Source organism: Stenella coeruleoalba (genome assembly GCF_951394435.1).
Source record: "Stenella coeruleoalba genome assembly, chromosome: 5".
Taxonomy (NCBI): Eukaryota; Metazoa; Chordata; class Mammalia; order Artiodactyla; family Delphinidae; genus Stenella; species Stenella coeruleoalba.
The window spans coordinates 82,325,801-82,353,774 of record NC_137150.1 but is presented as its reverse complement, the minus strand read 5'-3'; the positions used below and the strand labels follow the sequence as shown (position 1 = coordinate 82,353,774).

At 38.6% G+C, this 27,974-nt stretch overlaps 1 protein-coding gene across 4 annotated transcripts in view; it reads right to left on the bottom strand.

Annotated features, from left to right (window-relative positions):
* Positions 1-18,124, bottom strand: part of LSAMP (limbic system associated membrane protein) — a 650,003-nt gene extending 631,879 nt beyond the window's left edge. For all 4 annotated transcript variants that reach the window (XM_079922993.1, XM_079922991.1, XM_079922990.1 and 1 more), the window contains exon 1: positions 17,549-18,124. In XM_079922993.1, coding sequence (XP_079779119.1) covers positions 17,549-17,703 — 155 coding nt within the window. In that variant the 5' untranslated portion in view covers positions 17,704-18,124. The remainder of the gene's footprint in view (positions 1-17,548) is intronic.
* Positions 18,125-27,974: the final 9,850 nt, after the last annotated feature.

Genomic DNA, 27,974 nt, shown 5'->3' with positions numbered 1-27,974 from the left:
CTAAGAGACTAGGGCTTGGGAACTGATTGCCTAAACCTTTCCTCTTGGCACCAAAGCTGAATGAAACTGAGACTTTATCCAAAAGGAATTAACTCTGACATATTTAGGACTTTGTTAGATAATTCTTAGGATCCCTTGTCATTATCTTTTAACAAGCTCCATTTTTATTTTAGCATCCACAGGTTTTCCATTGGGAAACTGTGACATTCTTGGAAATACTTGCACCTTTAGACACAGATAACCCACTTTGAAATGGGGCTATCTGTGTTCTACTGAAATCCTGATACCTGATCCTTCCCTCATCTGCTTGCCCCTAACCTGTCCCTGACTTTTCCTTTCTCCCTTTAAATCTCCACTTTTGTTTGCTTGGACTTTCTGAGCTCTTTCAAAACTATTACCCAAAATGCCACACTATGTATTTAAAAGTCATCTGGTTCCACAGACAAAGCCGTGCATCAATGCTTCTTTCACCATAAATACTGCTAAGGCAATGACATAGTAATTGGCTAAGTACCTGTCAGCTCAACAGGAAAGAGACTGGTTTCATACCCTGGTAATTGCTGTTTATGTATTTTAACAGTTGAACTTTTAGGTAGTCATTTTACAAAAACAGGATAAAATAAGGACACATGCCTATGAAAAATAAGAAAGCAAAAATGCTGAAGTTGATGAAAGAGACTAGGTTCAGCGGGAGGTGGAAGCATGTTTTACCTATAGATGCCATTTGTTGGCTGACCTCATATTTAGTGACAGCAGACGTTATCTGAATTATAAGAACAGAAAATAAGACGTTCAAGTTCTGCTGCTTCATCACTTACAGAGAAGGCACTTGATATGAAAAGTAAGGGAGTGACAATTCCTCAATTTCAGAATAACAGATTTACCCACCAGCAAATAAAGTCCATGGTCACTGCTACCCCACTTCCATTCTAGTGGAGTTCATCACTAATGAGACTGCAGAGTCAGCAGAGAGAAGGTTTTTACATCCACTAGTGGGGAGATGACTGAGTCCTTCCAGGGCTCAGACAGATTGGAGAGGTTCAAGGCCTAGTGTATCTAAGGCCTCGGTATAGGAAGAGAGCCAACAGGAAGCACAGATTTGGAGGTAGAATCATGTTTCACTCTTTGGGGCAGCAAATGACGTAATAATTTCAGCCATGTTGACCAAGAGTTTGAGACAGGGTGAAGATCTGAAGGTTAACATAAAAAATCTTGTTTTCAAAATTTTTCTTTTATTTATTTATTTATGTTTTACAGTAGGTCCTTATCTATTTTAAATATAGCAGTGTGTACATGTCAATTCCAAACTCCCAATCTATCACTCTCCCCCGCACCTTTCTCCCCTGGTAAACATAAGTTCATTCTCTTAGTCTGTGAGTCTGTTTCTGTTTTGTAAACAAGTTTATTTGTTTTCATAATTTTTAAATTCAGATGGCAGCAAGATGGCCACAGGGTGGACTTCAGGCAAAACTATGTTAACATGCATGCCGAAGTAATAGAGGTAGTCAAAAGATGTAAACAATGAGGTCACCATTTGACCTGATCAAACTCTATGAAGTTTCATGAATACAAAAGTATCTTTCTGAGATCAGATTTTATTCTGATATTCTTCAACATAGGAAGATACAACACCTGAGTAGATCTTCTGTTTTTATGAAATGCAGCCCCTCTCTCTTGACATGTTTGCAAATCCTCCAGTGGGAAGAAAGTAGTAAAGGTATGAATTTTAAAACCCATAGAAAAATGATTAGAGAATCCAGTTCTGAATGGAATTCTTCATAAGCAATCAAAGCTATAAAGGGATGCCAGCAAAAATAAAATATAAACATACATAAAATAAACTGGAGTAGAAATTCAGAATATCACAGAATAGTAGCAGTAGAGATATTGAGAAATCAACTTCAACCTTCTACTATATAAAGGGTTTGTTTTGTAATAATATTTCTCAGGGGCTTCCCCGGTGGTGCAGTGGTTGGGAACCAGCCTGCCAATGAAGGGGACACGGGTTCGAGCCCTGGTCCGGGAGGATTCCACATGCCACGGAGCAACTAAGCCCAGGCGCCACAACTACTGAGCCTGCACTCTAGAGCCTGCGAGCCACAACTACTGAGCCCACGTGGCACAACTACTGAAGCCCACTTGCCTACAGCCCGTGCTCTGCAACGGAGTAAGCCGCCACAATAGGAGGCCCATGCACTGCAGTGAGGAGTGGCCCCCGCTCACCACAACTAGAGAGAGCCCACGCGCAGCAACGGAGACTCAACAAAGCCAAAGATAAATTAAATAAATAAATTTATTTTTAAAAAAATAATAACAATAATATTTCTCAGTAGTGGTTACCTGTCCTCTGCTTAAATACAAAATGACTAAACTCTTACTTCTTCACAAGGAAATCTATTCCACTTGGCAGAATAGCAAATGACATTTATAAAATAAGCACACATATACCTATAGATACGTATATACAATTGACCCTTGAAAAACATGTGTTTGAACTGCACGGGTCCACTTATACTTGTATTTTTTCAATAGTAAGTAGTACAGTACTACATAATCCTTGGTTGGTTGAAGCTGCAGATGCAGATACAGAGGAACCAACTACACAGAGGTGGATTTTTGACTTTGCTGAGGTTCAGGGCCCCTAACCCACACATTGTTCAAGGGTAGACTATATAGAGCTGTCTGTAGGTATCCACAGAGGATTGTTCCAGGACCCTCCGTGGGTACTGAAATCAATAGATGCTCAAGTCCCTTATATAAAAATGGTATAGTATTTGCATATAACCTACACACATGTTCCCATATACTTCAAATCATCTCTAGATTACTTAGAATAACTAATACTATGTAAGTGCTTTGTAAATAGTTGTAAATACAATGTAAATGCTATGCAAATCATTGCCAATGCTTTGGCAAATTCAAGTTTTGCTTTTTAGAACTTTCTGAAATTTTTAAAAAGTATTTTCTATCCACAGTTGATTGAATCCATGGATGCAGAACCCACAGATATGGAGAGCCAACAGGAACTGGAGATCATTCTTATTTTATTCTTATAATAACCTTCTGGGATAAGAAGGTAAATATTATTATTATCCTTTCATTTTATAAATAAAGGTCTTGAGGCCCAGTAAGGATAAATGATTTGCCCATATTTACAAAGCTGGTAATTGATAGAGGTGATTGGAGTTAGGTCTCCTGGCTCAGAAGCTTGTTATTTCCATTATGTCATAAAAAAAAAAAAAAGTTCATATTTTAAAAATCATTCAAACTGATTTGCTTATTTAAATGATGTTCTGTTTAAAATATAAACTACCTTAAATTCTTTGCTTTTCTTTAATCTCTCTTTTCTTTCTTTCTTCCTTTATCTCTTTTTTTTTGAATGAGACATGGTATAAACACACACACACACACACACACACACACACACACACACACACACACACACACACACACACAAATAATGTTCCTTTTCATAGAAAGCTACGATTTGCCTCCCTATAGCTTGCACCAATTTTCACCTTATAATCCTGTCAACAAAGAAAATCCTTTTATCTTTGTGTCATACACATAGTAGAAAGTTTGCTTCCTATGTTTTTATCCAAATATTGAAGATGGCCAAAGACAACCACCATCAATCAGTTCTTTTGTCATGATTCTTCAATCAACTGAAACAAAAATCTAGCTCATTATGGACCCATAATCTGTTCATAAGTCTATCAGGAGAAACCTGTCAAAACACAGATACTCAGAGTGAATGGCATTTCCCTGATGTACCAATATGGAATTTTATTTGTTTTAAAGAAATTGATTGACCATGTTACAGTTTGCTCCCAGGGGATCCAGGTTGGCTCCTAGTGATCACTGCTTGCTTTTCAAAATATTCTAGCATTTAGACTTTTGCTGTCATTGTTGCTGAGTTAATATTATTTTCCCCTTTTACTTATAACTAAGACAATATCGTATGTCACCAATACTGTGAAACAGTTTTTGTTTTCTACAGGTTTTCAGATGTTAGTAATAGTATTTCTACAATCATGCTATCAAGTTATTTTAGTGAACTAGGTTTCATATATATGAGTCTTATAGCTGAACTTGTTTATATTACTCTAATCATTTCTTCATATGCCTTGGGTCTTTAATATTGAAAAGGATATAAAAACAGAATTATGATAATTTTCCTTGATAAAAAATTGAAATTTAATTTAAATCCTTATTCTTCTTTCAGTGGCCAGTTTCTCATCTTCACTAGGAATGCTAGTTAACAGATCACTAGATCTTTTGGTGACTGAGAATGAAAGAAAATAGAAATTTAGTCTGGAACTGAGATCACAAAGAATTGATTTTAATTTTTTACGTTATTTCTCATTTAGCTAAGACAGTATTAATTTCTATTCTTTAATACAAGTAGAAAAAAATGTTATAAGATTTTACTTTTTAGGGGCTATATGATAACAAAGATATAATAGAAACAAGAAATATTATGTCTCGCTTCTCTTACAAGATAATTTTAGCTGTTGCATAATGATTAATTAAAAATAAAACATATTAACCAAACCAATTAAGAAAGCCATCATGTGATACTTATATATTATATCTGTCCACATCCTTGAAAACCTGGAAAATTTGGTTTTCTGAAATAAACTTCCCCAATTATTAGTGCATCAAATTAATTAGGTTCCTATTAAGGTGTGCTATGACCCAAGTTCACAATAATATTCACATTTATATTTTGTGTATGTAAATTTTATGTACATATAAAAGGCACATGCATGCTTTTACTCTCTATATATAATTATAAATATATGCTGAAAAAATTAAAAATAAAATAAAAATCTATACAATATAGATTAAGTACATTTGTGACAAATTGTTTACACATAACAGATTCTGTATAAATACATACTGTTATTTTTAGAAGAACTGTATTTTGAATTGTTTTATTTTTATACAAGAATTAAGGCACTCATGCAAAAATATTTTTGTTTCCTAAACTATGACATTTATAAAATAATGTAGGAGTTCGTTATTTTTTTTAATTTGAGCATACCATCATCTCATTTATAACATCATGCATTTCATCTGATTTACTCAACCATATTCAAAAACATAATGTCATGTTACCAGACCAACATCTTTGTTTAATAGGCAAGTAGGAATTATAACAATTTTGGAGTTGAAGCTATGGAGGCTAATTCCCAACTTTCTATAGACAATAGGTTTTGTGGAACTAAAGTCTAAATCTCTTGATGTTCAATCTAGAAATTTCTCTAATCTAGTAATATCCTATTGACTTTAGGCAGTTCCTTGTCATGGTGATGATATTAGATATTAGTTCATCAGATTACAGCCACAAAAGATACACAGAAGAATAGAGGTCAACGAGAAAGTCAAAGAAAAATCCATTCATCTGCTAAGTTAATGATTCAGCAACAGAAAATGCTGATCGTAAGATATGCTCATGCAATTGCACCATGAACATACACAAGAAGACAGCAATCTTTGGTTATCTCAAGATGAAGATCAGCCAGAAATTGGCAGCTGTATGTGGCTTAAACCCCATAAAATAAACAGCCCTGATGTAGATAGGGTAGAACAAGGTGTGACTGAAGAAACACAAAGATTAGAAATAAGGAAACCAATTATTTTTCCCATTTAATATTTTCACGTGTATTTTGGCTATTCATGACTTAGTACTGGACTGCATCACTTTCGTTGTTATCTTTTGTTCCTAGAAAGGTAGCGTGGCAAACAGTAGTATGTCTAAAGCACAACTTGAGAAAGGATGTTACTAACTTAGATAACTTCAAGATATAAACATTCAATATAGAAATGCATCATCAAAAATTATAAAGGAATAAATATTAATGCATTATTGTATGAGAAACTGGGTTGCATTTTCCCTCTGACCTAATACAAATAATGCCCTTGTGCATTATGGCAAGATGCACAAAAGGGAATTTGGGATTATTACAAAGCCCACTGTACATTCAAGTTGGAATTTCTCCAGGACTGAGTAATGAACCCTACACTGCAAATCTCAGGTAAGCATCATTGTTCAGTATGAATAATTACTCCGAGTCAAATGAATGTGAGTGATCTGCCCCTTGCCTCATTTCACAACAAAGTAGAACAGATCAGGTGAATATACCTGTTGCACAACAATCCTGCTCCCAAATCCCCAACTTAGCCCCCGAAAGTCCACAGCCACCGCTAGAGGGAGAAAGTCTCAGCAGTTCCCGGAAAGTATATCCCTTTTCTTACAGCTCCCTGCGAGGCTGAGCTCACTCATCAGACAGTGGACATGCCTCACATCAGGAGCACTGAGTGACTCTTAGCTCTGTCAGAGCTGCTAATCTGTCAGAGGAAGGAGCATAATTTGTCTGGGCCCCTGTGACTGAAGCTTTGGGATTCTCCTAAAAAAAAACCCTATTTGACCTTCTCTAGAAAGCCATCCTCAAATAGAGTAGCTGCAACAGGGAATGTTCAAAGTATCTCCAGCCAAACCCCCTAATCCACCCTACTAATGATCAGAAGAGAATCAATCTCTTATTTTACTATGTCTTTTTCAACCACACATCCACAATCACTCCAGGGGTGGTTGATTTCACCACTAACATAACTTCCTTCATCCACGTCTCCTAATTTATTTCCTCTTTTATAAATAAATTTCTGCTCTGCTTGATTTATACTATGACTATCCCTCTCTGTTCAATTCAGTGAGCAAATATTTATCTGAGCACCTGTAGGTACTAAGCTAAATTCTGGAATGGAAAGGTAAAGTAGATGAAACACCTGCCTTTGAAGGGCTGATAGTACATCTGAAGCAAGATACAAGTGGATAGAATTTTTAAGTGTAGTAAATGCTACATTGAGGTATGCATATACTGCAGTTACCTCATTTCTGGGTATATTTTTGAAGGAAACAGAATTAGTATCTCAAAGAGACACCTGCACTTCCGTATTCTTTGCAGCATTACTCAAAACAGCCGAGATATGGAAACAACCTAAGCATCCACTAATGTATGAATGGATAAAGAAAGTATGAAACCTATACCTATATCTATATACACACAATGGAATATTATTCAGCTATAAAAAAGAAGAAAATCCTGCCATCTGTGACAATGTGAATAAACCTGGAGGACATTATGCTAAATGAAATAAGCTAGGCAGAGAAAAATAAGTTCTGCATTATCTCACTTATATGCAGACTCTAAAAAAGTCAAAGTCAGAGAGGCAGAAAGTAGAATGGTGACTGTCAGGGGCTGGAGGGGTGGCAGAAATGGGGAGATATTAGTCAAAGGGTACAAACTTTCAATCATAAGATGAGTAATTTCTGGGGATCTAAAGTACAGCATGGTGACTATGGTTAATAATGTCGTATCGTATATTTGAAGTTTGCTAGCAGAGTCGATTTTGGGTGTTCTCAGACACACACACGCAAAGATAACTATATGAGGTGACGGATATGTCAATTAGCTTGATTTTAGTAATCATTTCACAATTGGTACATATATCAAATCATCCTTCTGTACACCTTAAGTATATGAAATTTTATTTGTCAACTGTATCTCAGTTAAGCTGAAGGGGAGGTATGCAGAGAAGCTATCAGCAATAATAAATAAGGTACTTAGACCACTTTGGGAAGATTACGGAAGATTACTTGAATTAGATAGCACCAGAACTAACCTTGAGCCTTGAAAGAGCGGCAAAGAGGCAACCTAGCAAAGAAGTGTGGTGGGAGGGGTGGAGAGGCGGAAGAGGTTCCAGGCAGAGAGAGCATCATGAAGAAACGTAAGAACCAGCATTGTGTGTGCACACACACTAGCATGCTCATGATCGCCAACTGTAAGTGGTTCTGAACTAGTGGACCCAGTGAGGTAGCAGGTCATGGAGAGTTATCCATGCTAAGGAGTTCTGCCTTCATGTTGTAGATGATGAGAAGCCTTTGAAGGATCTGGTGACATTTCTAGATTGATACTGGAAAACAACACATCTGGGATAGTCAGGTGAGCTCGGGTCCATGGTTCTGCGAACTACCTGGAGTCTGGAAGGTCTAAGTAGTGTCAATTCCTACTTCATTTCAGATGTTTGTCTTCATCTTTACCTCACAAAGCTGGACCAGGTTTTATGATCCTGAACTTACACAGCAAGAGTTTAAAAAGATGGGGCTCAGCACTCTGACTTGCATCTCCATGTCACCCCTTGTTACAATAGCTTTGACACAGAGCTTCAGTTCTAGGGACTACATCCCTCTCTTTTACTCCTTGACCAAGTTACCTATCTTGGTAATATGTCTGAGGAATATCCCTTATTACTGAGTTCTCTGCCCTGTTCAAGCCAGCCCTTAAGACAAGGACTCTGTTTCTGCTCTGAGCCTCAGTCTTGAGGCTGAGTCTCTACTAGGAGCTGACAGAACTCCCTGTAACACTGCCTGCCTCCACGGGGAGCTCACGAAAAGCTGCTGACCTGTTATTTTCCCCTTACTGTGCTCTGCCCTTTTTCTTTGTGTACCATGTCGTACCTTCCTTGGCTCCGCCACTCACCTGCTAAGAAAGCTTCATGAGACCTTGTCCTGCATGTCACACCAGAAACTCCCCAGGCACCTGCAGCAGTGCCTCTGCCATCCCAAGAGACAGGTCTAGATCTATTTCCAGTTCCTCCCAATTTAACATAATCAGTCCCAATTTTAGCCAAAAGTAACTTTTGTACAAATTAGAAAATAAAAGATCTACCTTCCTGAAAGAATTTGATACAATCTACAGTGTCTGCAATGGGTAGAATACCCTTTGAGCCTGTGCAAAGGAGAGCCTGCCAACTGAGACCACAACCTCACTGAAGCTAGTCGGATCTCCAAGAGGGACAAATCATAGGAGACTAGCATAATTTTTTAGGGGGGTAAAAAATGGCATATCATGACCTCCTAGAGAAATGGGAATAAAAACAAAAATAAACAAATGGAACCTATTGAAACTTAAAAGCTTCTGCACAGCAAAGGAAACCATAAACAAGGCGAAAAGACAACCCTCAGAATGGGAGAAAATATTTGCAAATGAAGCAACTGACAAAGGATTAATCTCCAAAATTTACAAGCAGCTCATGCAGCTCAATATCAAAAAAAACAAAAAAACCCAATCCAAAAATGGGCAGAAGACCTAAATAGACCTAAATTTCTCCAAAGAAGATATACAGATTGCCAACAAACACATGAAAGAACGCTCAACATCATTAATCATTAGAGAAATGCAAATCAAAACCATAGTGTCATATCATCTCACACTGGTCAGAATGGCCATCGTCAAAATCTCTACCAACAGTAAATGCTGGAGAGGGTGTGGAGAAAAGGGAACCCTCTTGCACTGTTGGTGGGAATGTAAATTGATACAGCCACTATGGAGAACAGTATGGAGGTTCCTTAAGAAACTACAAATAGAACTACCATATGACCCAGCAGTCCCACTACTGGGCATATACCTTGAGAAAACCATAATTCAAAAAGAGTCATGTACTACAATGTTCATTGCAGCTCTATTTACAATAGCCAGGACATGGAAGCAACCTAAGTGTCCATCAAAAGACGAATGGATAAAGAAGATGTGGCACATTTATACAATGGAATATTACTCAGCCATAAAAAGAAATGAAATTGAGCTATTTGTAATGAGGTAGATAGACCTAGAGTCTGTCATACAGAGTGAAGTAAGTCAGAAAGAGAAATACAAATACCGTATGCTAACAAATACATATGGAATCTACAAAAAAAAAAAAAAAAAAAGAAAGAAAAAATCGTTCTAAAGAACCTAGTGGCAGGACAGGAATAAAGACGCAGATGTAGAGCATGGACCTGAGGACACAGGGTGGGGGAGGGGGAACGGTAAGCTGGGAGAAGTGAGAGATTGGCCTGGATTTATATATACTACCAAATGTAAAATAGATAGCTAGTGGGAAGCATTTACATAACACAGGGAGATCAGCTCAGTGCTTTGTGACCACCTAGAGGGGTGGGATAGGGAGGGTCGGAGGAAGACACAAGAGGGAAGAGATATGGGGATATATGTATATGTATAGCTGATTCACTTTGTTATAAAGCAGAAACTAACTTACCATTGTAAAGCAATTATACTCCAATAAAGATGTTAAAAAAAAAAAAAGTTTCAGGAAGAGAGTCCTATTGCATTGAATGTCATTGATGTAGTGCCTGACATTGAGTAGATGATCAGTAGATATTTATTGACCACTGGCTAACTCATATTTCATTTTCTTTCCTTTCTTTGCTTTAAAAATAATATTTATTCATCGTAGAAAATTTGGAAACATAAAAGCATGAGGAAGAAATTAAAAAATAGCTTACAATTTCAAAACAAAAAAAGGCATATCATGTTATAACATGAAAACCAAGAAGATAATTTTCAGCTCTTTATTTGGAATAAAGATCTCTGACATGAGAAATAGGAGACATGAATCTAGCTCTCAAATGGTCACTTGAATCTTTAGACAACCAACTAAATTTTTCTCCTCTCAGTTATATCTCTTTAAAGTGAGATGAGACTGCCTAATCTCCAAGGACTTTCCTCTTCTAAATTTCTACAAATCTACCCTATAGTAATTAACAAATTCTGAAGCAAAGTGTTTTCTTCAGCGAAGGTTAATCACTCATTAACTTGAGATTATGTTTTGATTACAGGTGACTATAAAAATGTGTTCACTCATCCTGCACTCCTGATAACAAACTCAACTATAAGATACATATGACTTTAAAGGACTTGAAAAGAAATGGCCATCTTAGACCAAATGGCCAAACTTAACCATAGAAATAAAGATAAAAAGCTTATTTTATTGTTATCTAATTTTATAAAAGTTATTTCCTACTGTGAATATAATGATAATAATCTTATTAAGAGCTTACATTTTATAGTTTACAGAACACTTGGATACATAGTATCTCATCTGATCATAAAAATAGCTTGCATGCGTAGTAGGCCAAGTAACTATCACTTTTACTTATTTAATAGATCAGACTATTTCAGGATGTTTAGATCTTGGTCTTCTGACTACAGTCGGCCCTCTGTATCCATGGATTCTGCATCCACGGATTCAAACCAACTGCAGATTGAAAATATTTGGAAGAAAAATTCCAGAAAGTTCCAAAAAGCAAAGCTTGAATTTGCCAGAGCACTGGCAACTATTTACATAGCATTTACATTTTATTTACAACTTTTTACATAGCATTTACATTATATTAGGTATTATAAGTAATCTAGAGATGATTTAAAGTATACTAGAGCATGTGCATATGTTATATGCAAATACTATGCCATTTTATACAAGGGACTTGAGCATCTGCAGATTTTGGTATTGAGGGGGGTCTTGGAACCAATCTCCCACAGATACCATGGGACGACGCTACTTGTTGAACATTCTGAACTTATATCCTTGATAAAAATCCTTTATCTTTGACATAAACACTTGACTATTAGTTTCATGTAGACATCATCATGTAGAGTTGAAATGAATTCTACAAACATCTAGCTAATATTTTGAAAATCATATTTGTGGCAGATATGACAACATAAGTACACAGAAGTAAGCCTGTTTGAATAAGACCAAAGATATTTTCCTTGACTAAATATAGTCTCTTTTCTCCCTTTAAAAAGAAAATCTAGAACTGTTTTGTATCTTTTGTGTCTTGCCTAACATAAATGAAAGAGCGAACACAAACAACAGGATTTAAAAAGTCAAGCTTTAATGCTATTTCAAGAGATATTATGTAAATTGGAACCACATTAAAATAATATGGATTATTTTAACATCCACTCCATTTTCCATGACATTGTAGGGATGAGATTGTGTGGTAAGGAAATGGATCTATGAGGATCTCTTTCCTCTCTCTCAATTGAATTTGCACATCTTTGCTGTTGAAATATTTCCCAAACCACACACATGACTATATTTTTTTACTACACGTCTACTAAGTGCTGCCCTGAACATGGTTTGTAAAAGAGATTCTTCAACCAGTAAAGGAGCAGTTCTCAACTCAGTGTACATATCAGAATCATTTTTTAAATACCTATGTCCAAGCCCCACCCCAAACTAATTCAATCAGAATTTCTGAGAGTAGGGAATATGTGGCTTCATTGTTTTTTAAAAGACCTCCAGTAGAGTGTAGCATGCAGCCATGGTTGTGAACTCTCTACAGCAGCATTTCTCCAACTTTAATGTGCTTATGAATCACTTGGGAACTTGTTAAAATGCAGATTCTGATTTTGTAGGTCTGGAATAGGCCCTGAGATTTTGGAATTTAGCAAATGACTATATGATATGAAAGATGCTCATCTACAGAACACACTTGTAGCAGCAAGAGTTGGTGGTTCTCAAACTGTGGCTCGGTCCCGCAGCACCAGCATCATCTGAGAACTTGTTACAAATGTAGACTTCAGCACCTACCGGAGAACTGAATCAGAAACTCTGAAGGTAGGGGCCAGGTAATCTTCATTTTCACGAACACTCAAGGTAATTTGGATACACCTTCAAGTTTGAGAAACTCTGGTCTAAAAAAAAAGAGCCCCCTAAAGTCTAAACAACTGGCTACATGTAGTTGAAAAACCACTAACACTTTATGCTTTATGTAGCAGTTTACAATTCACCAAAGTGAACTACTTTAACCTCTTGTGGGCTCTTTAAAACAATCCCATAGAGTAACTAAAATAGGTAATTTCATCATTTTTTAAATGAAACTGAAGTTCAAAATATTTAAGAGACATTCTCAAAGTCATGTAGCATGCAAGGATAGATCCAAAATTAGAGCCTAGCTTTGCTGAGTTGTACAAAGTAACAGGCAGGATATTCACAGGAGAACAGGGCCAATGGCCATAAACTGTGGCCTGAAAGGGCAGGCTCTCTTGGGCTCAGGTGATGACAGTGAGGGGTACCAGCACACAATCAGGCAACCTCCTACCAGGTGAGTCACAGACATTTGTACTTGGAGCTCCCAAAGACTACAGCAAAATGCACTAATCCTTCTTCTGCCTGAGTCTGCTGTTATGTGGAACCAGCCTCAAGAAACACAAATGTTTAACCCTCACCAACTGATTTAGTGGATGAGTCAGTCATTTTCGCTTGTTCACACTCCACGATTCTAAAAATAATTCATTTGAAGTCAAATTACCTAGAACAACCACCTTAACACGTGTTGTATATATGTGTTTCATTCTTAGAGACACACAAATTACCACAGTTTGTATTTGTCACATGAGATTTGTCTGCTGTGTTCCTCAGGACATAAATGAACAGCAAGTGACCTTAAGTGCATAAACATCCTTTTAAAAACGTATACAATCTGCCACATTCTTAGACAAGATATAGCACACTTTACTCCATTATTTACCACGTATATTTGATAAAGGACTTAATGGGCAATGAACAGTCCTTAAAGTATCATAATAACCTAAATAAATTTTGATTACCTTTAGTGAGTTAACTACAGAAAAAGAAAACTTCATAACTGTCTCAAAGTCTCCCTATAGACCCATGCCCACAAAGTTTGTTTTCAAATAATGAATAATTATAAGTGGTAGAAAAATCACATACTGTGTCAGGAGTTTGTTTGATTGTTGACAGTTTCTTTGTGAATGTAGGCGTGCCAGATGCTTTAAAGAAGAGAAGCCATTTTTCTCTTAAAAGTTGCACAAAATTTTTACATTTTACTGTCAAATAATCACATCTTTTTAATGTTTTTGCTTTTTCTCCTACTGTAGAAACAAACAAGGAAATAAAAGACCAAAGATTTTGAAAAACTAAAAATTTAACTATTTTAAACTTAGGTACTTAGTTTCTTATACCTAACACTTATTAGGTACATTTACATTTAAATGGTAAAAATGTTATCACCATAAAAGGTATTATAATATCCTGAAAACATCAAATAGGGTCAGAATTGTGAAATAAATGCAACTTCAATGCCCCCAATTTTAAATATTTAAAGTCACAAAACTAGTGTGGACCCTCTGATTTTACCACATATGCAGTTACGCAATATGTCCAGATATGCAGGTATATATAATTTTTGGAGTTACCTTATGAGCAGATATATTGGGATTGATTATTTTATAATGATCTTTCCAGACATATGCTGCTAATATTGAAAATACAGTTAGTGGGACTATTAAAAATGAAATTTTAAAGGTCAGATTGGAAGACTATTTTCACTTTTCCCTTAATTTATCACAAGAGTTACATGGTTTCAAGCTGCCAAGATTAACCAGGAAGTGAATCCCTAGGGGAGCCTGGGTACAAGGATAGAGGGTTGGAAGGACCAGTGCTAGAAACTTATCCAGTAATTGATGAACTACTACACTTGTGCGGGGGTGGCAGTGAGGCAGGTGGGCTCCGTTCAGAAAAGCAACTGAGACTTCCGCACAAGTAAAGTCCTGTGGGTAACTGTGTCTCATACTTTCCTGTGCAAACAAATGGAAATGAAGATTCTGGTTCAGTAGGATTTAGGAAGGCACTCCAGGAGCTGCTGCGGCTGCCACTGGTCTGTGAATCACACTTTGATCCTTTGCCTTTGAGATGGAAGATGGTACTGTGGTTTCCTTTAACTCTTAAAGGATCTCATAAAGGTGCTCATAAAGATCTAGAATCCCTTCTGGGAAACAACAGGCTTAGGTTGGTACACGTGAGATTATCTTTCTTTCCACCTAGTTTTATCACCTTCATTCTAGAGTCTTTCTTTTCTTTCTTCCAAAAGATAGAAATTACAGAGCAAGACCCCAAGACTAGTATATACTGTCCTATCAAGATACACATTTACAACAAAGATCATAATTATACAAAAGTAAGCATCAATTCCCCCCAAAAAACACTTGTTTCATGGAAGTAAGGCAGTAAAGGTAAATGTTTTGGGGACAGTCGGCCAAACTTCTGTCACTGGACCACCAGAATTACAAACCTCCCTTCTTTCCTGTTGCCATTTCAGATCATTCAGGGCCACAGACTCACTGAGACAGGATTTTTTCTCCCCTTGCCATTTCACTTTCTCAGTGCCAAACACCTACTGTGGCTTCCAACGAATCAAGTTCTCCTTCCTCTCCTCCCCTGGAAGCTCATGCTCCCAGTAAAATGTCAAAAATAAAGTGGAAGCAAGGCTTTCCCAGGCTAGACTTGTAAACAGAAAGCAAGAGTGCCAATCTTCACCAGCAAACTGACCCACAAAGCTTACTGGATTCAGTTAAAGAGATTGAGAAGAAGGTCAGCTACGAAAAACAAAGGGAACTCTCTCCATAGTTACTTCTGATAGAGCTCCACCAACCCAGAAATAAAGCCTTGTCCAAGGCAAAGGAAACAAAAAAGAGGGCACATTAGGTGAGGTCTGGGAAAGCAATGGGCTCTCACAGGTGACTTCTCTGCATGCTCTGTTTGTCTATCTTCTCTTTCCCAGGGAATGACTGCTTCTATATTTATTCTCTGTGCTCACTATCCACCCCATTTCCATACTGCAATGTCTACTAAAGTGTAATGCTTAAAAACTCCATTTCTTTTGAGCCATAGACACACAGAAGCACATATATATCATATATAGATATTTATGTAGTAAGACTGCCTCTCATAGACATAGAGTTGTATGCATACAATGTACGAAAATATAAGAATACCTTCTTTCTTCTAAATTAACATTTACATGCTTATCTAACTCTTTGATAACTATAGCTTAAGATAGAGGTGATGCTGACTTAGAAAGACCTTACAAGTTCATTTCATGGACATTAACATAAAAACTTATACACCCAGAGTATTCACTTTTCCCATATACATTCTTATAATTCAGTGAAAACAAATCTTGCTAAGAATAGCATAAATTTATATAGAGTGCTTCACTTGTAAAGGGTTAATGACATTAGGGAATATGAATGCTAGCAGTTGACATGGCATGCTTATGTGTTTGCGAAAATATTTTCTGCATCATGTCCAAATCCCTCTGCAAACAGATAAATTACTCTATAAATCTTATTACTCCATGTGTATAAATCACACATGCAGGTTTCACAGGGCTGGAGAGAGCTAGAAGGGAAAATATGCTTCGGATGGTAGGATCTTTGGGATTCATAATCACGCAATGCTCAGGAAATGAAGACAGGAGCACTTACACATTAGGATTTTCTTAGTTTTTATACTCCGCAGCAACATACACACACCACAACACACAACCTACACATCCCTCTCTAACAAGGCAAGAGATCCCAAAGCAGGACACTGTGACAGCCAACCAAATTTATTTCTGAGAAAAGGAAAGAAAACTTTGCTGCTGTAGGCAGCTCTGCTATAGAAGGGCTCCCCGATGCCCCAGGGTTTATGCACTATCAGCTCCTTGCACACAGATCAGATGCTTCTTTTCTATCAGATACTGCTTTTTATTGCCACAACGAACAATATTAGCCAGAGAGACAGACTGACACTAGGTCATTTCATTTGGATGAAATGAGATTTTAAAAGATCTCCAAGGAGAACATTTTCTTTCATTATTCATTCATTTATTTATTTATTTATTTATTTATTTATTTATTTATTTTTAGTATCTGATAGAAATTCAAGGAAAGCTATAAAAAAAGGACAAGGAGTATATGCAGTGGATGGCGAGGGGAAAGAGAGAAAAGAAACACAGGAAAACAGGCTAGCAGCTCTTTAGAAACAGAATTATGGCTAGGTTCCATCTGAGTTTCTCCAGCTCACTGTCCCTTACAGGGGTCAAACTCCAAGGACTTGGGACTCTTCCTTTCCAAATTTCAATCCCAAATTATATTTCGGAGTTTGACAGAGCTGCATAGAGATAAGACGCTGAGGTCAATGATCAATTTGAAATATCCATTTAATGCCAGGTTAATTCTTTCCTAACCTCTGTGCTTAACACTCCTATTCTTAAATATTAGCAATTCGGCAAGTTCCTTTTTTTTTTTTTCCTTCTGTTCATTCTTGTGTTGATTTCTATCCACATTCCAGAAAAGGCTCAGTAATCAACCAAAGTTCTAAGATTGATTTATTGTCCTCCATGTCAATTAGAAGATCCTTACGGAAAGTCTCCTATCCAAACTATTGCTGGGGCAGAGCAAGAGCCTTTCTGTACGTATCCACACGTACAAACACACATACACCACGGAGAATGCAATACTGTGTACCACTCTCTGAGCGCCATAATTCAACAAACTCTTCTTTCTCAGTTAAGCAACCCCAACAAAACTCTTAAGTACAAAGCATCTGCAATCACAAAAGCAAAAATACTGCCCGAATGTCATTAACACCATGGATGAAATTAGCCTTTCTCAGCAAGAGAAGCAAGATCCTAGGAACGAAACAACATTTAACCAACCCTGCTGATCCTTGACAGTGACCAGAATCCCCTTGAAATTTGCTGGCAGATACCTCGACCAGTCTGTAAAAGGCGCGCACACACACACACACGCACACACACAGCACAAGCCTGCAGCATCAGGAGCTGGAGTTCATGGAGAACACACACACTCTTAAGCGCCACAGAAAAGTTGCCCGAAAGCCCTACCTGAGGATGGCCGTGTCCCCCTGCCTCACGGTGATGTTGTCGGTGCCTCGGTTAAAATCCACGCTGCGAACGGGCAGTCCTGTGGGAAGAAGGCAGAGCAATCTCAGTAGGACCAGCGGCAACTGTTTCCGATCAGGCTGAACTCTGGCGACCATGGTGGCCACGCCGAGGTGCGGGTCGCGGGCTACTCTGGAGGACGTGCGTGGGCCTGCTGCTCGCCGAGAGGGCTTTACAAACGGAGGGCTTTCATCCACGGCAAAGGCGTAACGGGCTTTGCCAATCTGTGGTCCTTTCCACTTTGCCTCTCTCTTTCCCTCGCTCAGTCTCTTTTGCCTCTAAGACTCAACAAAGCCCTCAGAAACCCGAGAAGAGGTGGGGAAAAGTCAAAGAAACAAAATTTGAAAGGAGAGAGTACAAAATATAAAACCCTCTAGAAAAGATGAAGAGAAGGCGGCCAAAAAGAAGGTGTTCTCTGGTCTCTCTGTGGCTGGATGCTCCTTTGCCAGCGTCTGAGCTGAGCCTCTTGCCTCCGTAACCCACTTTCCCGGTGGGCGAGGGAGCCGGCACCCAGCCTGCCAGCGAGTGTAAAGAAACCCACACAGCAGCGGCAGCAGCCCAGAGTCTCCCTCCCCCTCCTCCCCTTCCTGTTTCTCCCTCCAGTCCCTCCCTCCCGCCCTCCCTCCGCTTGGCACCTCCCCCGCCCGCCGCGGATTCCAACAGCCCCTCGGAGTCATCCCCTCTGCCCTCCCCTCAGCGTGGCCCCTCGCTTTCCACAACTGCCCCCTTCAGCAGCCGCCAGCCTCAGTGAAAGCCTGATGCGCCTTTAGGTTGTCAGGACAACAGCTCCATCTGAGGCCTGGCTGATTTCCTTAAGAAGAGGGAATGGAGCTTGGAGGTACCGTGCAAGAGAAAGGGGAAAAGGAGAGGGACTCAAGCTCTAAAACAACAGGAGAAAGAGTCCAGGGAAGGAGAGGCAAAGAGTGAGAAAGAAGGAAAAGGGAGAAAAGAAGAGCACACCAAGGCAAACCTTGACAGATGGAGGGAGTGAAACAGAGAAGGACAGGAAAGCCTGAGGGAGTGAAACAGAGAAGTACAGGAAAGCCTGAGGGGTGGAGGGGGACCAGTGCTGAAAGATGGGATGAGGAATGCAAAACAGAAGAAACTTGACAGTGGAGTCTAAGATGAAAAGCCAAAGTCGATTTCAAAACTAAATATTTCTCCAACTGTCTTTTCATACCCACATCTTGTTCATTCTTTCCTCTCTCTTTCACGGGATTAATAAGGTTTATTTTCTCTCCTTCCTTTATCCCCTCCCCCTCTTGGAGCCCCCTTATGAAAGATGGATTGGACACAATGCTGGTATTGAGTGGTCTGAAGTGTGAATGCTTGGTTTGTCTCTTCCAAGTGCCAGCCTCAGCAGCTGATCCCTGATCCCTAAATCAACTTCACTCTCCAGGAAACCCTTACTCAGTCCCACACATGAGGAATGGTATTAAGGATTATTGTTTCAATGGCACGTTGCCGTTGCTTCCCAAATTTTTACTGACACTTGCTTCTCAAAATGCAAGGAAGGAGATTTGTATATCAGAAAGCTTGTCACTTACAGGGTGACACTGAGGCTGCATACAGCACTGCAGTGAATGGAAGACAGGTTACCATCATTTGTCATTCCTTCTACTCCATGAGTCAATCCAAGTGATAAGGGCCATCAGGGGCCTAGGGTGTTAGTCACTCATGTGAGAGCCCCCAACGATTAGACCTCTCCCTCAGAACCCATGCTGAGCATAAAAGATGGAAATGGACCAACCCAAAACTTTTTGTTTCCTTTAATTTTATTTACTGGAATAGTTAAGGCATTCACACGGTATGAAAATCAAGTGATACAGAATGCTGTAGAGTGAATTGTAGTTATCTGTCCTATCCCTGTCTTTTTTTTTTTTTTTTTTGCAGTACGCGGGCCTCTCACTGCTGTGGCCTCTGCCTCTCCCGTTGCGGAGCACAGGCTCCGGACGCGCAGGCTCAGCGGCCATGGCTCACGGGCCCAGCCGCTCCGCGGCATGTGGGATCCTCCCGGACCGGGCCACGAACCCGTGTCCCCTGCATCGGCAGGCGGACTCTCAACCACTGTGCCACCAGGGAAGCCCCCTATCCCTGTCTTTAGGCAACCCATTTCTCCTATTTGGCAGCAGCAAATATTTCCAGGTTCTTACACATCTTTCCCTAAATATTCCATGTCCATACAAGTAAATGCACAAATACACATACACACACGCACATATTATGCTCACCCCTCTTACTTACACAAATGATTAGCCAAGGACATTTGAAAAAAAGGCATATGTTTAGGAATCGTCATCAAACTCCACCAGAGTACAAGCCTAAGGAGGCTCTTACTGTGCTGACACCTACCTTGCCCACACCAGAATATTCAAAGAGTTTATCTGCTACGTTTTATCAACTTAAAAGGTAGATTCACTCTTACAGATTATGTGAGGAAAGGAAGGAAGACCTTTTGTTTTCTTAAGAAAAGAACTTGAAGGATTGGAATCCAAACTGTCACAAATTCAAGATTGGTGGAGTTCAATTAATTTTGTTTTTACTACGCATTAAATTTATATAAATCAAGTTGTTTTATATTGAGGGTAATAAAGAGTCCCAGATAATAAATCAATAATGTTTTACCACTAATTTGTAACTGAGCTGTTTAAAACTCGGGACCCATTTTGCCAAAGGGAAAAAAAAAATGGTTAAGTGCTGGTTGAACAACAAAACACATAATTCTGGGGTTCCCAGTATCAATGGGAAAATGAGCTTCGCGTGCCAAATGGAGATGGGAGGATTACATAACTCTATGCCGAGAGTGCAAGGAAAAGAGCACCCATCCCCACCCACTGCTGCCAACAAGCTTCACAATCCCTGGCAGGATTCTTCTGAGCTTTTAGAGATGAAGGGTTGGCTTAGACAAAGGTTTAAATATAACATTTTTTTGGGCGGGTGGTGTTTGTCCCATGTTAGGAGGAAGAAAGAAAAAAAGGACCGGGGCTACTAGGACATCTGTTTCCTCTGATGATGGCAGGTGAATGACATGACCCTGCAAGGAGAACTAGATACTGAGGGGAAGGATCAGATATATCAAGGGTGTGAAAATTCTCTTGCATCAGCGGACTATACTTTGAATGAAGAAAGAAGGAGGTTTTTCCAGGGCAAGGAGAAAGTATGGTGGGGTGGTAGCATATTGTTTGCGGTAGATGCCTAGACATGGTTGTTGACTACTGCCTATACCTGTAATCTCAGGTTACCTGTAAGACTTGTCCGGTCCTCGGTCAAAGCATAAAGTTTAACATATTGGTGTACAAAATAATTCACACCAAAGTAATAGGAATGTGAAATCTGTAGCAAATCAATCAGATCTGGAGTTTGTCTCCATAATCACTCTGAGAAAAGGATGTATAAAGTTAACCAGGATTATAATCAGAATTGTAATAGACCAATGCCTAACTTACTTAAGAGGATAAAATCATAAGTACATATTTATATAGAAAAAGATCACATAATGCAATTAAAGTTTTTTTTTCTTTTTAATAATTTCATTAGATAAAGTCCATTTCTTGGCAACTTTTATTGAACTAAACTGACTTACTGTGTGCGCTGGAAGTAAAACGCAAAAAAGAAGACGACATTTTTAGGGACTTCCACGGTGGTCCAGGGGGTAAGACTCTGCACTCCCAATGCAGGAGGCCCGGGTTCGATCCCTGGTTAGGGAACTAGATCCCACATGCATGCCGCAACTAAGAGTTCGCGTGCCACCAGCTGAAAGATTCCCACATGCCACAACTAAGACCCAGTGCAACCTAAATAAATAAATATTTATTCTCTAATTTCTAATTCTAAATTCTCTAATTTAGATCATTGGATAATTCAGATTGAATTTCTGAACAATTTCAAAATCATGAAGTTTATCGTGTAAGTTATTTAATATTTATCATTTATGTCCAGATGGCAATTCAGTACCACTTTCTAACCCAACCCTTAGCTTAGCGGGAGCATTCTATAATTGATGAATATAGGAACAGAAGAACGACTGAATGTCCACGCCTACTCAAGTGGTTAATCTCATCATTTACACGATAATAAATCTATTTGTGGGTATACTATAAACTTTTGTTTCAACTTTATGTTCTCTCAGAGTCTTTTCCCTTTTCACTCCCTCATGGACCCCTTCTGGTTTTCTTTCCTCTGTGATCTCTCACTGAGATTAATACATTCTAACAAATCCAATAGCCTATACATATCGATCTCACCCTAACGGTCACTCCCCCAAATCTACTCCAGTATTAATTCCTCTGCTTGCTTTCCTAAGAAATGTCGAGTAGGAAACAAATAGGTGTTACTGAAATTTATTCAAGCTATTTTATATACGCTTTTCCAAAATGGCTGGCGAAAATGAACATTCTTTCAGGTTATTTGTGAGGCAAGTATGGCTGTTAGCCATATGAAACAGCCATCATCACCCAAGTAAGATGATCTTAGCTACTACTTTAAAATAACATAGTGCCTTTCTAAAAAAAGCTTTAGAAGATTCTGGCACTCTCCAGGGACAAATGCTGCAGCAAAAACAAAAACTGGCTAATGTCTGAGCACCCTAAGAAGCATGAAAGGTTTATTCTTCTGTTTAGCTTTGTAAGGTAATAGGCTCACAGGAAATCCAGATGCAGCCTGGAATGTACAACTAATTTAGCTACATTGGTTGCATTTTATGCTAAACGTGTCTATAATATTATTAATATACCATTCTACATTTCTACAGTTGTAAGGTCTTAATCATAATAACGCCATGCCTGTACTTTACTCACATAAGTGAAATTAGCATTTCCATATGAACTAGAAATGCATAATTGTCAATACTTCTCCTTAGGATTCCTGCTACGACATTCTCAATGATTTCATCATAATTTAGCAATATTCAAGTATGTCGGTTTATGCTCATAACAATGGTACTATCTTGTGTGAATTTCCTTTGGAACTCAGCTCCTTTGAATACAATAGCTTCATTCGCACGTGTCTCACTGCCTAACAAAATCAATCAGCTTCAAGTCAGTTAAATATTGTTCAAATCTTTAACTATAGAAACCTCAGTGATGTAAAGCATTTAATCCATACTCTGCACAATTAAAAATCACTCTTACATGGTTTGCTTTTAGTTCACGCCTTTGTAGTTCATTGTTATCATATTGGTCTTCTGCTTCTTTTTGTACTCATTCTGTTTTGGTATGTATCAATGCTTGGGTTTGCCCAAGTTTTAACAAGGTCTTTGAGATGCTTGAGCAGCTGCCTGGGTCCTCCCCCAGCAACAAACTTACTCTCATAGATATGCCATTATCTCATAGACACGTACTCGCTGGCCCATGGACCTTCCTCTTTTTTAGACTGCCCACTCTGCCACCATGTACAAGGAGGTGGCAGTTGCCAAGTAATGCTGCCTCTTCTCTTTTTGATCTAGGCCTCACATATGGGAAGAGCACTGCAACATCTGCAAAGAGGGCGGTAGCAGCACCTTCAGTATAGCAAGATGTTAGCGCAAGCAGGTAATCAGGCAATTATATCCTCTATTTGTGGTTGCTGTAATGACTTGGATTCCTACAATCAGAAAATAGGCCAAGGAAAAATGAGGAGGAGTGGAGGCAGATGTGCAATTCCATATACTGATATGCCCACTAAGTTTATGATTCATTCATTCACTCAATACGCTTTTAATGATACGGTAGTGAATCAAGACAGACCAAGATTCTGTTTTCACAGAACTTACAAGCTCGACGCAGAGATAGATGCTAAAAAAGTAGATACATATTCACGTTATTTTGGAGAGTAAATGCCATGAAGAAAAATACGTGTGATAGAGAGAAAATGGCCTGGAGGTGTGGTGAGGGGAACATATGGTCTGAAATGTAAAGAGTCAGCCACGCAAAATCAGCAAAAAGACCTTTCCAGATAAAAGAAATGGCATGTGCGAAGGCCCTGAGGCAGGAATGGGTGTGTCATACACCAGGAATCAAAACGAGAGCAATAAAATTGGCGCATGTGGTCTGTGTGTATGTTGTGGGGATAGCTGAAAAAGCAGGTGAGATTAGACACTGGGGAGGGATCATAATGAAGAGATCCCAGGGTAAGAAATTTAGGTTTTTATTCTAGTGACTTGATTGGTCAGTAAAAGATTTTAAGCAAGGGATTGACATGATCTGATTTACATTTTAGAAAGATTGCTCTGAATACCATATGGAAGAAGGACTGTAGAAGGACAATAGTGGAAGCAAGGAGACAAAGAGAAGGAAATCTTAGTCATCCAGTGGCAACTGGCTTGGCCTGGTGGGGGGAGCAACAGGAATGGAGAGAAGATTGAGTTACCTCGTATTGCTCATGATGAGAAGACCCTCCCCAAAGAGGCTACGTTCTGTCACAAGTGATCGATGTTTTTCACATACCAGCATTCTCTCTTACTGTACTAGTTCAGTACAGTTCCTTGCAGGAAACTGCCACTCATCTATCCAATAATACCTGACAGAATGCCAAGTCGACTGTCATTTTACCAGCTAGTGAGAAAAAATAAACAAATAAAAACTGTGTCCCAGTTGGTGCTTTTCTTCAGGTATAAACTTTGCTTACCCTTAAATGGTTATTACGTGTTAATTAAGAGTCAGTATAAGGAAGTGTTTTGTTACGGATTAAGAAGTGCCTAACAAGATGGGCAGACACTGTTTAACTGCTCAACTTTACTAAATATTCTCTTACATATCTAATATCTCTGTTTATTTTGCAGGCAATAGCTATCCAGCCAAATCTAAATGGAATGCCTAGTTAAATACCTTGAGGCTATAAATCATGTAAATAACACTAATATGTTTTCTCAAGAGTTTACTGACAATATTGAGCTGCAGGGCAAATCTAGTGTTAGGCATTACATTATTCAAAGGGTCCCAGAAGTTTGCCTGCTTAAAGGTATCTTTCTTTACTGTCTGTAAATCACATTCTCAGTCCTCTCTGCTTTTAGTAGTGAATGTAGGAGCACTGCCTCTGCAAGAGGAAGAGGATTCACAAGATGTGTCTCATCAGTCATGTTATCATGTACAAAACAATTCATTAAAATAATATTTTTGAGGCCTACCATATGACAGGCATTGTGCTAAGCTATGGGGAATAATAACGTACAGAATTGACACCCTACCCCATTGCAATCTAATGAAGGGTATGAAAGCCCCCCGTAGAGCAGGGCCAAACAACATCATTGTACACTTATAAGGCAGGCCTTTCAAACTTGCTCTCCACTGTAAAACAGGACCAAAATTAATCACCACATATGCCCAATCCTCTCTGGTGCTGAGAAATACTGCATAATAATAATAACATTCAGGAACCCAGGAACTCACAACCAAGATAGAGAAGGAAAGTGAATACACACCGAACAGAGAATAATATGGACCAGGGAGTAATTGATAGCTAAGCTATCAGGGAGCAGAATCAAAACACAATGGTGGTTCAGAAAAGGTGATCAAGAAGGAGCCTTCTTGGAGAAAAATGGAATTTTAAGTAACCCTTGCCCTTGACAGATATATAAGAGGAGGATGGAGGAAGGCAACATCTTATGCCTGGCCATGAGAACCAGCGTGAAACAAAGCACAGAGCTGGAGGAAGACGCATCTGACTAGCATGGAAGAGGAGAGAGAGAAGGTTGCAGAGAGACGCTGCATCAGGAAGAATCCTGAAGGCCTGAATGAAGACTCACACATCATCTCATCATCTCATCCTTAGAAGGCTACTTTAGATTGTGGAGGAGTGAGATGAGACACTGACAGCTTAGAGAGATTATTTTGGCAATGGGAAATTAGAGGTCAGAAGGAAGATGAAGTAGAGAAACTAGTTAGGAGACTAATAAAGTTGTTGGTGACATGATGAGAAAGGGACGAACGTTATCGATTATATACACTGTTGCTTTCTAATAATGGTGAGGAATGAATTCCTTCCCTCAGAGACTTTACATTAGTGGGAAAGGTAAGTTGTAGGAAACTATGTGGGGCTAGAAATGGAAAAAAGTTAGAATGAAAAATAACTGGTTTTTGTAAGTTGGGGTCAGTGAGGGTCTTGACAGGCATGATAATGAGTGTGGCTTTATTCTATGTGCAAAAGAGAGCCATTAAAAGCTTTGAGTAAGCGAGTGACATAATCAGACCAGTGTTTTAAGAAGGTGACTAGCCAGCAATGGAGTCAAAGATGGACGGGGACAAGTCAAGGTCAGGAAGACCAGTTATAAAGTTTCTGAAACAGAACAGGCAAGAGAGGATAAAAGCAGGCCACAGGGCAATGACAGTAGAAAGAGAAGAAAGGTGAAGACTTTTAGAGGAATTTCACAGGAGACTGATGGGATTTGTCAACTAATTGGATATGGAAGTTGAAAAAGGACAGGAAAACGATGCCTCTACTTTTTTGTTGTTGTTGTTCAAAGTCCAAGCTGATAAAATGGGAAAGTTGAGTTAAAAAGCCAGTTTGGGAGGAAATTTAGAAATTCTACTTTTAGAATTCTGGATTGGTTCCTAAACTGGTACTCAAATAGCCTGTACCTCCAGATGGACATGCTCAGGAAGCTGTCACAGGAATGACATTCTTCACAAAGAGGGCTATCTCTGAGCTGTGTAATAAACTAAGCCCCCAAATCAAGATTCCCACCCCCCCCCATATTTTTCCTTGTGTTTTCTTTCTTTTTCTCACTTGTTTTTGTAACTTAAATATATAAATATAGCACTAAGTGACATATTTTCTAATAATATGAATCTCATTTTGATTTTTAAAAACATGTACACATAGCAGTTAACTGATTCTGTTTTAAGAAGAAACACAATCTGAACTTGTCTCCCTCTGCTGGTTGCACATTGAGGTATCATGGGTCTTTTTAAACCAGAGTAATAGCAGAAAGAAAAATATCTGATAATAGTTTGCAACGCACAAGTATGGGACTTTGACGTCCACAATGTGTAGTGACACACATAATTTTATACTTTATTTTTACTGCGCCGTGAGATATATAGTACAAGTATTATTACTCCACTTGTCAGAAAAAATTTTGAGATTTCAAGCCATTAAGCTCTCATATGAAATTAGAGATATTAAAGGAAAATCAGGAAGCATATGTAATTAGAATAATTGTATAATGTTATAGCTGCAACAGACCCAGAAGATCTTCTTGCACGGTCCCCCCATTTTGCAGCTGAAATACAGAAACTTAGAATTTACACGGTTATTCAGGATCACTGAGATTAGTATTCAAGACAGCACAACTCTCAAAAAGTGCTCTTTCTATTGTACCATGCTGCCTGACTAATAATGTCAGGATGTTAATCCTTTACATCATAGCTGAAACATGTACACGAGTAGACTAGATTAGAAATGCCTATTTCTCTAAGGCTAGATATACATTGCATCCAAGCAATCCACATCTATGTTAAACTTATAAGCAAGTAAGAAACAAAAATAAAAGCAATGTACATCAGTTGGACAAACAGAAAATAAGGCAAAGACCAATCCTCGATTAGCTGTTTGAATAGATTTGTGCTCTGTCCAGTCTGGGGCTCTAGAACCATAGGAAAGGCTTGAGATGATTTTTCAGGAATGCCAGAGTATTACAGATTGTGTCAGCAGAAGAGCTGGGGTGGAATTCCTTACCCAATGACTTCCTGGGGCACTGTTTTCTTCCTCTTTATATGCCTTCCATAGACAGTGTACTACAGCTCTCTGGCTATCCACCTGACATCCTACTCGCCAAACTTGTCTTCATTCTTAATGGATATTCCCATTCTCTCTTGGCAGAAAAGAAAAAAGCTAATTAAAATTATTTATATTTGTGTGGAAGTGACCGATAAATTCCAACCTCTGAAGGGATATTATACAATGGGAGTTTCCTGAACTCTAATAGGTGAAATAGGTAGAGAAGATATTTTTGAATGGGAGAGTACTTTCATAACTCTTGTTTCTTACTGGCAAGAGATAAAGACCTTTGGGCCAACAAGTGTGAAAGTACCTTAAGAGATCTAAAATTAAAATAAAAAAAAATCTACATGATCTTAACCCATTAAATCATAATATCTCTCCACACAGAAGAAAACTTCATTTAGACCATCAATTCAACACACTGTGCCTATTAAAAAAAGTTTTTAGACAGGTAATAGATATTGGTGAGGAACAGAGAAATAACAATATAGCAAACTTTTATATAACACACATATACAGATATAAGCAAATATAAACAATTCCAAAATGTAGACAATTTCCAAGACACTTGGTAAATATTCCCAATACCCCTATCCAACAATTTATCAGATAAAATTTTCACACTTTTGTTTTCAGTAGCAAAATCAAAATGAGAGTCTTTTTTTTCTTTAGT